At 44.7% G+C, this 11,943-nt stretch overlaps 1 protein-coding gene across 2 annotated transcripts; it reads left to right on the top strand.

Annotated features, from left to right (window-relative positions):
• Positions 1-4,344: 4,344 nt before the first annotated feature.
• On the top strand, positions 4,345-10,995 carry pde6d (phosphodiesterase 6D, cGMP-specific, rod, delta). 2 transcript variants are annotated; one of them, XM_057039358.1, is made up of 6 exons: positions 4,345-4,401; positions 4,502-4,597; positions 7,725-7,813; positions 8,260-8,385; positions 8,678-8,783; positions 9,797-10,995. In XM_057039358.1, exons 2-6 carry the CDS (start codon positions 4,548-4,550, stop codon positions 9,876-9,878), a joined length of 453 nt encoding a protein of 150 aa, XP_056895338.1. In that variant the 5' UTR covers positions 4,345-4,401; positions 4,502-4,547; the 3' UTR covers positions 9,879-10,995. The 2 variants fall into 2 exon arrangements, with proteins under 2 accessions (XP_056895338.1, XP_056895340.1); XM_057039360.1 differs by lacking the exons at positions 4,345-4,401; positions 4,502-4,597 and adding an exon at positions 5,120-5,406.
• Positions 10,996-11,943: the final 948 nt, after the last annotated feature.

Raw genomic sequence — 11,943 nt, forward strand, 5'->3', positions numbered from 1 at the left:
GAGAGAGGAGAGGGGGAAGGACACGTAGAGAATAGAGAGGAGAGGAGAGGAGAGGAGAGGAGAGGAGAGGAGAGGAGAGGAGAGAAACACATACAAAAATACACTATGCAAGCAGCCGGCCGAGTGGGTCAGCGGGGCCGGAGGTCATCATGCAGCTCCGAAGGCGGCGATACCTGTAAATCAATACAGAAGGGAGGGGGGAGCAGAAAAACTACACAAGAATCAGCATAACTGGTCTACTTGATGAGGAGGAGGAGAAGAGAGGAGAGGAGAGGAAACCATGACCCAGTGGGGTGACAGAGGCCTGTCAGGTGATCATGTTTCCGGACCCCGGCAGCCTCGGCCTATAGCAGCATAACTAAGATGTGACCTAACGATTAGACGACCCCCTAAGTATGATAATTTGTCTGTCTATGATTGTAACTGGAACTACAGAATTAGTAACAATAAGCTTTTTCAAAGAGGTAGGTTTTAAGTCTGATCTTAAAAGTAGAGATGGAGTCAGCCTCCCGTACCTGGACAGGGAGCTGGTTCCATAGCAGGGGGGCCTGGTAGCTAAATGCTCGGCCCAACATTCTACTTCTAGAGACTCTGGGAACCACAAGTAGACCAGCATTCTGAGAGCGGAGCGGTCTATTAGGCTGGTAAGGTGTCACTAGCTCCTCCAGGTAGGATGGAGCTAGGCCTCTGAGGACCTTGTAGGTCAAAAGAAGGGTTTTAAAAATTATTCTAAATTTAACGGGCAGCCAATGAAGAGACACCAGTACAGGAGTTATGTGATCTCTTTTGTCAATACCTGTCAGAACTCTGGCTGCAGCATTTTGGATCAGCTGGAGGCTTCTTAAAGAGTTGTTTGGACACCCGATAATAAAGAATTACAATAGTCCAACCTGGAAGTAACAAATGTATTGACTAACTTTTCAGCATCATGCTGCGTCAGTAGTTTCCTGATCTTTGTGATGTTCCTCAGGTGAAAAAAGGCACTTCTAGAGACTGTTTTAATGTGTGAGTTGAAGGAGGGATTTTGGTCAAAAGTTACTCCTAGATTCCTCACAGAGAGACTAGATGTTAATGAGATACCATCCAGAGTGATCATGTGATCTAATCTATCCCTGAGAGGTTCAGGACCAAACACCATGACCTCAGTTTAGGAAGAGGAAATTTGAAGACATCCAGGACTTTATGTCTTTAAGACAGGTCTAAAGCTTCACTAACTTCTCTGTCTCCTCTGGTTTCATGGATAAATAAAGCTGAGTGTCATCAGCATAACAATGAAAATTTATCCCATGCTGCCGAATAATGTTCCCTAAGGGAAGTTTGTACAAGGTGAAAACGATTGGTCCAACTACAGAACCTTGAGGAACTCCATGGCTAACCCTACTGTATGAGTAGGGAACACAATGGACATGAGCAAACTGGTATCTATCAGATAGATACGATCTAAACCAGTCTAGTGCTGTCGCTTTTATCCCAATCATAGTAAGATTAAGATTAAGATGAACTTTATTCATCCCCGTGGGGAAATTGAATATGTTCCAGTCTCTGTAACAGGATGCTGTGATCAACTGTAAAAGCAGCACTGAGATCCAGCAGAACCTGCATAGAAACCAGTCTTTAATAAGTAACTTTAATAAGTGCTGTTTCTGTGCTGGGATGAGCTCTAAAGCCTGACTGAAACATCTCAAACAGACTGTTCCTCTGCAGGTGCTCCAGTAACTGAGTCACCACCACCTTCTCAAGAATTTTAGAGATAAAAAGAAGGTTGGATATTGGCCTATAATTTACTAATACATCAGGATCCAGTGATGTTTTTTTAAGCCACGGCTTAATTGCTGCCACCTTGTAGGAGCGGGGTACATAACCTGTCACTAAAGAACAATTGATCTGGTCCAGGATAGAGCTGCCTATCAATGGTAAAACATCCTTCAGCAGGTGTGTTGGGATGGGATCTAAAAGACACGTGGTGGACTTGGATTTCTGAATTAGCGAAGACGCCTCAGAAAAATATATAGGGCTGAAGGAGTTTAAGGGCTCGTTGGAGACCCTGTATGTTCCCACAGTCAGCACATCTGGTGATGGTCCAGTTGTTGGGATGGCCTGGTTAGCTTTCTCTCTGATAGCTAGAACTTTATCAGTAAAGAAGCTCATGAAGTCTTCACCACTAAGGAAAGAAGGGATACGTGGATCTAAAACACTGTGACTCTTGGTTAATTTGGCCACAGTGCTGAAAAGAAACCTGGGGTTGTTCTTATTTTCCTCAATTAAAGAAGAAAAATAAGCTGTTCTAGCCTTACGGAGGGCCTTTTTATCCAGGCTATATGATAGCTGTCTATTTTAAGAATGCCACTTCCTTTCTAGTCTGCGCGCTTTCTGCAAAGTGAGGCTCTGCTGTTGGGTTAGTAGAGGAGCACAACAGTACCCAGGTGCCTGGTGGGCTGACAGTGTTGGGTTACAGAGGGTTATGAGAGGAAAAACTGGGAGGGAGTGATGGAGAAAGTGTGTGCCAGGTTATTTAAGTAGAAATGGCTGCTGCCCCACCTGTCATATAGGGGAAGTGGTCGCCAATAGGTTGTCTCGTTTTGACATAGACTCATCATGGTGACACCACCTAGAGGCTGGATAGAGAAAGTCCAAAGGACCAATTGATGTGATTCTGATGTGGCCAGCATTGGGTGAGAGCTGCAGTCCTTTATCTGCCTGTGAATGAGGGAGGTCAGGGGCTAGTGGACATCGCAGCAAAGATGGCATCTTTCCGATTGAACTTGGCCAAGAAAAGCGAAACGCTGACCTCCAGTGGAGGGTCATACACGGGACAATAGCCTCAAACAGGTACCGGACACATCTTGATCCAGAACTGGGGGAAGAGTGTGTTTTCTGCTCACGGGTGGAATCTTTAGAGCACCTTTTTGTTGAATGTTGGCATCTCACTGCACTGTTTGTTCTTTTAAAAGGATGGGTTGAGGGTTGAGGGGAGTTTTTTCTTTCAGTTTGTTAATTTTTGGACCAAAATACAGTTTAAAACCGAAGCCAGTCCACACCCTGAGTAACTTTCTCTCCCCCTCTGCTAAGATAGCCATTTGCCATCAGCAGGAGGGTCCCCCTACATGAGCCTGGTCCTGCTCAAGGTTTCTTCCTGTTAAAGGGGAGTTTTTCCTTGCCACTGTTGCTTGTTTGGGGTCAGGCCCTGGGATTCTGGAAAGCACCCAGAAACAATTTTGATTGTAAAAGACGCTATATAAATAAAGATTGATTGATTGATTGATTGATTGATGGATTCATTGATTGATTGATTGATTGATTGATTGATTGATTGATTGCTTTGGCTAACCTGCAGAGATATTCTGAAGGGTATGTGGGTAGGGTGGGGATTAGTTTGTGTTTGTTGTTGGTTTGACCCCCTACTAACTTGCTGTGAAAAAGTGAGAACAACCTGAATATTTTGTTGTTGTTAATAGTGTAAATGGCATTTGAAAACCAAACCTTTCCCTCTCTCCTCTTTTCTCTTCTCTGCTCTCAGGGCTACAGACAATTATGATTACAGTGTCTATTATAATCCTAATTGTCTGTAGAGAGAGAAATGGTGTGAGCCTGTTTGGGTTAAAACCATTTCCCTCTCTTGCTGGTTGTACTAGACAGAAAACCTGATGCAGTCTCAGTCATCCAGGTCATGGTATTATAAAGTTGTTCTAGGTGCACTCAGCATAACGTCTGCCCTTCTGGGCCCTGTTACAGGACAAAACTGAGTTTATAGTCATTTGTTTCCACAAACCTTACCCTGACTCTGTTTGATAGCTTCATTAAATCAGCAGAGTGGAGCTGCCATCAATGGAGGAACTCTGCACTGCAGGAACAAGTCCAGATGGAGCGAAACAGACAACCCTCACCAGCCCTGTACCAGACTGTCTGGTCCAGGGGGCAAGGCAGGCATCGGGCCCACACAACCAGAATCGGGAACAGTTTTATTCCACAGGCTGGAAGACTGTTGACCTCTCTGACCAAACAAGGAAAACTCCACTTCTACAGCTGCACATTACTTGATGCATGTTTATATGGTTATATTTTGATTGACGTTTGACACCCGAATCATTTCATTGTTAGTACTTGCTGCTGTAATTATTGTGTCAGCAATAAAATCTTCTATGTTAAATTCCTGGTCCGTTAGTCAAATTTTCACACAGTCGGAAAGCCAATCAGACGTCAGTGTGTGCTGCGTTGCCCCGGTGATGCATTTTCATCCTCGTTGAGCCCACCCACACTCCGAGACCTTGATGCTGATTGGCTGACAGAAGTTGTCGTTTTTCCGTGATTGGCTAAAATATCCTTCAATTAGTTACCGGGTTATATTTAGTTGATTGTATTATCGGATCAGGCTTAACCTGTAGTCCAACAAGATATAGTTAGGTACGTATAGTTTGTTCTTTTTCAGCAGCCTTTAGCTGGTACTTCCATGCCTATATCAAGCTTATAGCGAACCGTAACGGCAGAAGTTTGGTTATCTCAGCAGATCGAGGGTTTTCTACAGGGGACGTAAAAAGAGGATTTGTGAAATGTCTTCAGACGAAGACAGAGCCAAGGAAATACTGAAAGGCTTCAAACTGTATCCTTTTACTGTTGGGCGCAGAGATGTTGCTGTTCGAGAGTGCTGAGGAACATTAGCAACATTAGCAGCCACAGCTTGGTGTTGCGGTGGAGTACAGCTAGCTAATGCTAACCCCTCACTTTAAGGTGTCATTTTGTCCCTGAAGCCACAGAATTGTTAAATGTCCACAATGCGGAGACGACAGACGATCCTCCCGCAGTTGGAGCCTCGCTAACGGCTTCATGTGCTGAACGAGTGGCCTCTTTATCAGCTTAAAGCGTCAGGCTAAATGGATAGTGCGATTCCTAAAGTAGTCGGAACGTTACAAGGTGAGGCTGAGGTAGATTCAGAGCTGATCTGTGGCGATATTAGGGACCGAAACTAGGAAACAAACCTGGATCTTCTGCCATTTGGGCCACTAACAGATGCCAGCCGGATCAGCCCCGAAACTCTTGGTTGCTACACGTATTTCTAAAGACTTGACAGACTTGAAGCCCAGTTCAGGTGATTGGACAAATCAATTACATTAAAATGATGGAGGCTGAGGATGTGCCTCTGAAAAGCTCAGGCTTACAGGAGACTGGTGCAAATAATGCTCTTAAAACGATATTTAGGCTAAACATTGACAGCAGCTTTCCTCTGGAGGCTCATTAATGTGGATGTGTGCCTTCTGACATATTTCTGCAGGCACCCTGGTGGTTTGCACATCCACGCGCAAGCAGCCAGGAGACGAGGTGTTTTTGACTTGAATCCACATTAACTTTCCTTTTACTGAGGAAGGAAGTCAGAAATACTGAACGAAAATGGCACCGGTGCCAAGTGTGACTGTGAGTTGGGCTTTTTCGCTCTCTGTGTTCAACAAATTCCAGAACAAAGATGTTTATGTAATGTTCTAAAGATTTTGCATGGCTCTGGATCATTTGTGGAACGTGCTGAGAGGATCAGGCTGATGTTAATTCCGGACACGCCACCTGGTTGAGGTTAAACATCCAGTAAAGTGACGGCTCGTCATCGTGGCACGTTATTAGTTATCAAAGGAACATTCCACCCAAAGTTGATGTGACTGAAGCAGGAAACATGGGGGATGAAGGTTTGAATGCTCTGGTGTGGTCCCAGTCTGCACTGGTTGGTATCTGTCAAAGAAGGTTGGTGACCCAACTACAGGGTCATGGGGGGGCCAAGACTCATCAGTGGACGGGGGGGGTAAGCCTGACCTGGGTGGTCTGGATGTTCTAATGCACAGGTTGCTGCGTATGTAGCTCCAGACAAATCCGCTTCAGGAAGGGTCTGGGAAAAACAACCACTTTCCCAAATCTTACTCCAGTCCAGTGACGGTCAGCGCCATTTAGTGGCCCAGTATCGGGCAAGTGGTGATGCTGTCACACTGGATCGGTGCGGTTCCCTTCATTATAGAATAAGCAATAGCATTTTAATCCCGCTCTTTAGGACCTTCCTAAGATGGAAAAAGCTCCCTAACTACAATAGGAGCCACTGGAAATGTGTTGTGAGCGCAGCGGGGCGAGCGTGCAACAGCAGGTGTGGGGTCGAATGTGCGTGACACTAAGGACTATCTGAGGGTGACAGGATGCTGCCAGGAGATCTGCCGACTCGTGGCTGCACGTCTGCCTCTGATACCACCACATTGCTAAGGACCCTTGGAGGTGATTCCTTTCCTGGATCCTCCACTTGCCCTTCAGCTAGACAAGCTGGACCATGTCCAGCCTGTAAAAACGTAAATGCCCCGCTTGCATCTGTCAACACCTTAACGCTGAATTCTAATGCTGGATTATTTTTCCAGTTCTCATCTCGTCAGCGTTTGTAAGGAGCAGAGCTTCCGCGGCTGTTGAGACAGCGAGCGCATGTGTGTGGGGGGTGGAGGAGTCGGTGACTGCCTCCTGTCTGCTTGCTGACAGTTGTATTGTCTTTTAATGGGGAGGAGGTCACAAACAGCTGACTGGCATGCTGCTGCAACAGCCAGCAGGCTGCACACCGAGTCCGGCTGTTGCTCCTCGTCCAACTGGGCCTGAATCTTTCTTTCCATACTCTGCTCTCCACAAATTAGTTAAACCCATTCAGATTCCTTTAACCTGGCACAGGTCTGGATTTGGTTCTGGTGTATTAAATTATGGGAATTTTTACTTTCTGGATTTAAATGTGAACATGAAGAAGAGTTTTCTTCTTTAGACTTTGCAGTAGTAGTGTTCCTCTGTCCTTCACATAGAGGTTCAGTCCCCCCTTGCTGAAGGGTCCTCCTGGTCAGTGACAACTAGTCAACAGAGCAAAAATCAGTTGACTTGTTGAAAACATCAAGTTCAGTTGCAGCCATATTGAGAATCGAGGAGCCGAAGAGGGCTGAGAGTTGGAGCAGCTCCTAAACTCCAGCCAACAGCATCTAATCCTCTAAATGAGAAGAAGCTTTGCAGAATGCAGGAATTGGTCACGGCTTTAATGTCCTGTACAGCTGGAGGATCAATCAATCAATCAATCAATCAATCCTTATTTATATAGCGTCTGTTACAATCAAAATTGTTTCTAGGCGCTTTCCAGAATCCCAGGGCCTAACCCACAACAAGCAACAGTGGCAAGGAAAAACTCCCTTTTAACAGGAAGAAACCTTGAGCAGGACCAGGGTCATGTAGGGGGATCCTCCTGCTGATGGCCGGCTGGGTAGAGGGAGAGGGAGAGGAGAGGAGAGGGAGGAGAGGAGAGAGGAGAGGAGAGAGAGGAGAGGAGAGGAGAGGAGAGGAGAGGGAGGAGAGGAGAGGAGGAGAGGAGAGGAGGAGAGGAGAGGAGAGGAGGAGGAGAGGAGAGGAGAGGAGGAGAGGAGAGGAGGAGGAGAGGAGAGGAGGCCATTACCATCACCCAACAGGGTGACAGGTCTTTCAGGATCAATTATTTTTAATGTTTTTATTTTTATTTTAATTCTGTGTATACATGCTAATAATTAAGTGAAGCACCAACAAAATGCATGTTGATACATTAGAATTAATTGAAAAATGACTAAATATTCAGAAATTTCCTAGCTTGATTTTTAACCTAAAGGCATGAGGATGGACTGATGATGATGAAGGTGACAAATGATGCAGCCAATATTCACGTTACTTTTGCATTTGTCCGCATGGTTGGATCTTAACCTCTTTGTCAGAAACTGGATGAATCTCCGGGATGCAGAAACTGGTAAAGTGCTGTGGCAGGGGACCGAGGACCTCTCTGTTCCAGGAGTCGAACACGAAGGTACATGAGCCCTTCAGAACTCTGGCTCAGATCAAAGGTTCCCCAGAAGAAGTAACCAGGGGTCTGAGTCCCCAGAGTTACTGTACTAGAACCCTTGATTTATTTGCTGAAAGCAGCTGATATTTTTTGTTGTTTTTTCGCTCTTTAACCAAATCATCACCTGAAGTTAATCAGTAATTTTAGATCTAAATTGTTGTTGTTGGTTAACCCTGGAACCAAAAACGTAAGACGGTTTGAAGTGGGCTTTTAGGTGGAGGGTAGTAAACAGGCAGTTAAGAGGACGCCCCCTCATCTTGGAACACAACACCACAATGACGGTCACAACTGAGGGAGGGGGGGCTTGGTCCATTAGCTGCTACAGCTTTGGCCTCAGCATTAGCTACAGCAGTGTTAGCAGCTAAACTTCAGTCTGCATTCTTATCCACTCTTTCTTGCTATTATTTCAGCTCGGGTCCCCAAGAAGATCCTGAAATGCAAAGCCGTTTCCAGAGAACTGAACTTTTCCTCCTCTGAAAAATTAGAGAAGTTCAGACTGGAACAGAAAGTTTTCTTCAAAGGACAGTGTCTAGAAGGTAAGTGCTGAGTGGGGCCGGCCTCGCGCTGAGCGGCGACGTGCATGTACACCTATAAACAGAAGTATGAAGCAGGAGATTAGCAACAATATAATGATCTTCTCCGCCTCATATCATACATGAGTGGATCTGGTAATGCTGCTCATGACAGCCCCATAATGCAGGAACACTGCTCCCCCGTATCCAAGCACCTTCTGATGGAGCTGGGCCAGTTTAGGCTGCAGTTGTGGTGGTTTGTTGGTTCAGAGAGCTTGTCTCCACCTGGTTAACACTGGTCATTTCCCATCTCTAGAGTGGTTCTTTGAGTTTGGCTTTGTTATCCCCAACTCCACCAACACGTGGCAGTCTCTGATAGAAGCGGCTCCAGAGTCCCAGATGATGCCCGCTAACGTTTTAACGTGAGTCCTCACTCTGAGCCTTTTCTATTCTCTTTCTCTCTCCACCTTTACTACATCTGTAAATTAGTGTGTTTCATTTGGTGTTTTTTTTTTTTTTTTTTTTTTTTAAATCCCCTGCATTTTTAAAATTTTGGGTTCTAGAACCAAAATGACAAAACGACTCATTTTTCTGATTTTGTGCTTAATTGGCAAAGGATAAAGGGTTTTTGTCCAATTTTGATGACCGTGAAGTGAACTTTGACCCTCTTCTGGTCAAATCAGCAGCCTGCAGTAAAGGCACCGAAACGTCACCAGCGCTGTTCGGTTGTGTTGAAATAGTCTTTAAATAAATGTGTAATTTTGGCTAATGCACTCAGACATTACCCACCTCATCATGAAAATGTAATTTTTCTGGATATTGAATTGAAACATTTTTAATTTGAGTGTATTACGTACGCCAAAAGCAAAAGTTGTTCATGTTATTGGACGTAGTCGTCGACCATGGATTCAATATCCAAACCAGATTCATGATGAGATGCTCATTTAGTAGTGTTTGACCCAGTAAAAGTACTTAATTCTAACTGTGGCATCTCTCAACATTACAAAGACATGGGTCTGACTCAGGGACTGAGGAAGATTTAAAAAAATAAAAAAATAAAGACATTCAAATATCCAAAATGGAAGTTGGTTATTTGACTGTTTGTCTGGTAGAAACATTATTGCAGTGTCACATCTCTATTTAAAGTCTTATTCAATAAAATCAAACAGCCTGTTGATGTTTCAGCTCTGTTACTGTTGGCCACGATCATTCACACATTCCAAAAGGAAGAACAGCGGATTTGACTGCAGATGGAAATGGAGTTCCTCCGCCAGTTCCTCCGTGGTCAAACCTTCTGGCCTCGCTGTCCTGCTTTTCCTCCCCCTCAACAGCACAAACGTGGCCTGTTTTGCTGCTATCTGCTGCTGTCTTGTTTCATTTTTTGTGGCTGTTTGTGTTGATAAGGTTTTCTGAGTCTAACGCTGGTCTCTTTCAGTGGAAACGTGATCATAGAGACCAAGTTCTACGATGACGATCTCCACGTCAGTACCTCCAGGGTTCGCCTTTTCTATGTCTGACCTCCTGACCACTTACTACCTTCCTACGCGTGGACTTCCTGTCAACTTTTAGTTCTTGGTGACTTTGAGTCAACACTTGGGTTTGAAAGCCATCTGCAGCTTTGTATTTGGTCACCCTTCTTTTTTAAACATGACAGATCCTTGTAGATGTGTGGAAGCGTCGAGACCATCGTTGCATCTTGTCCCTCAGAATCTTCTAAGCTTGATTTGACTCAGGAATAGAACTGGATAGTTGCAACGCTGCTTAATGTGTGTTGCTGTTTTACACATCAGGTCCTGTCTGAAGCGCCGCGCTCATGTTTCAGGCCATTCCTTGTAGTTAGTGGCTTGTAAAAATCCTGTCTGTTATCAGTAGAATGAGGCTTTTCCAGGTGTTTGTCATTTTTAAATTTCCCCAAACTGTTGAAAGAGATGTCGAAGTTTACATTGACTGTTTTTGTGGTCTCCCTTATTGAAACATGTCTTATTCTTTTCATGCACCACCATAAAAATTATGTCAAAGTAATGGTATCTTTACTGTACTCCAGGGGTGTGCGTTGCCGCATCATATCATCTGTCATACCATTTTGTATGAAAGCGTCCCAACATTCAGCATGTTTAACTACAGGAAGCAGCAGCTTTTCTCAGCTGTGCAGTGGATGTTGAAGCAGGGACACACATGCAGCAGGAGCGTCTTCTGTCGTAGCTGTTCAGCGGGATTAAATGTGAAAAACGTCTTTAATGCTAATATCAGCTCATTTCTGCTGCTCTACTGGCACCACCACTTTTGTCATCTCCCAGTTTGCCCTGAGAAGGCAGAAACCATCGGAGCTGTTTGAAGACGGACCACGTGTTGGTTACGGAGTGCAGGAATATGTGAAAACCGCTTTGATCTCCGACATCCGTCCTGTTTTCTGATTAAAGTCACAGAAGATTTCTGATCAGTTCTGCGTGAGTAGAAGCAGGCCGTGCTTTCGTGTCGCTATCCAGTCTATCCCAGCTGTAATGCAGCTCATTTTTATAACGGACTTCCCATCAAATTCTTTTCTTTTGTTGGTTTTTTAGCTGAGATGCTATGTAATATAGGAGTGTTTTTATTATGACAGTTGTGGATTAAAATCATCCAATGTTATTATAACATGGTGCTTTGTCTCTTTTTTTTTTAACAAACAAAAGCGCGAACAGAGTGGCACAACAGACTCCTCACTGCTGAGGTGAGAAGTCTGACATTGAGGTGCACAGCTAATGCAGTGTCGTAACAGTCCTAAGAGGTGTGACGCATGATTAAGGAATCTGTGGAATGTTGGAATATTGGCCATGTCTGTGAATCCTCAGCTCCAGGAGTCTCTATAGAGATTCTATAATCTCTATAGGATTATAGAATCTCTCCATTTTCTCCAGGATTTTCTTTACATTTTTTGGTGGCACGCTTTGATGAGAACATCATCGTTTCCATCATCAGTTCCTGAACTATTTCTCTTAGTTCTGTTCCTGTTGGAGGTTCCTTGCTCAGACATGTCCTGAGTTACTGATTTATGATGACCGATGAGGATTAACGCGCACAGGGGAAGACCACCTACTGATGGTCCAGGATCAGGACAAGATGATGAGTGCTTGGAGCTTTGATGTGAACAGTCCTTCATCGAAGCTTTAAGATTTAAATGTCAGTAATATCGGCGAGCGTGAGCTTCTGCTGTACAGATGGATGACAGACATCATGATGTCACCAGAGCAGATGGTTCTTCAGATGACCACAGGTGAACGGATGAGTTACCAGTTACCTTCATGTCCTCTTTCACTACATCTATCAACCTCCTCTTTGGAGGATATCCAATATCTTCACCATCTCTCCTCTGGACCTGTCTGAACCATCTCAGTCTGGCCACAGTCTTGAACACCTTGAACACCAGCTTGCGTGTACAAGCCTCTTCACCTCTTTTCCACTCTCTTCATTGCTCTGGACTGTTGACCCGAGGTAGCCTCAATCCCTCACCTTCTTTATCTCTTCTCCCTGTAACCTGACTCTTCCAATTCGCTCCCTCTCATTCACCCACATAGACTCCGTCTTCATTCATCTCTTTTCCAG

Source organism: Takifugu flavidus, chromosome 7, assembly GCF_003711565.1.
Source record: "Takifugu flavidus isolate HTHZ2018 chromosome 7, ASM371156v2, whole genome shotgun sequence".
NCBI lineage: Eukaryota > Metazoa > Chordata > Actinopteri > Tetraodontiformes > Tetraodontidae > Takifugu > Takifugu flavidus.

Bases quoted from the DNA above. Each gene is read 5' to 3' on its own strand.
- pde6d (XM_057039358.1), top strand. From the start codon at position 4,548: ATGTCTTCAGACGAAGACAGAGCCAAGGAAATACTGAAAGGCTTCAAA. The intron at 4,598-7,724 runs GTATCCTTTTAC...CCTCTTTGTCAG, and splicing joins ATACTGAAAGGCTTCAAACT to AAACTGGATGAATCTCCGGG. The intron at 7,814-8,259 runs GTACATGAGCCC...CTATTATTTCAG, and splicing joins TCCAGGAGTCGAACACGAAG to CTCGGGTCCCCAAGAAGATC.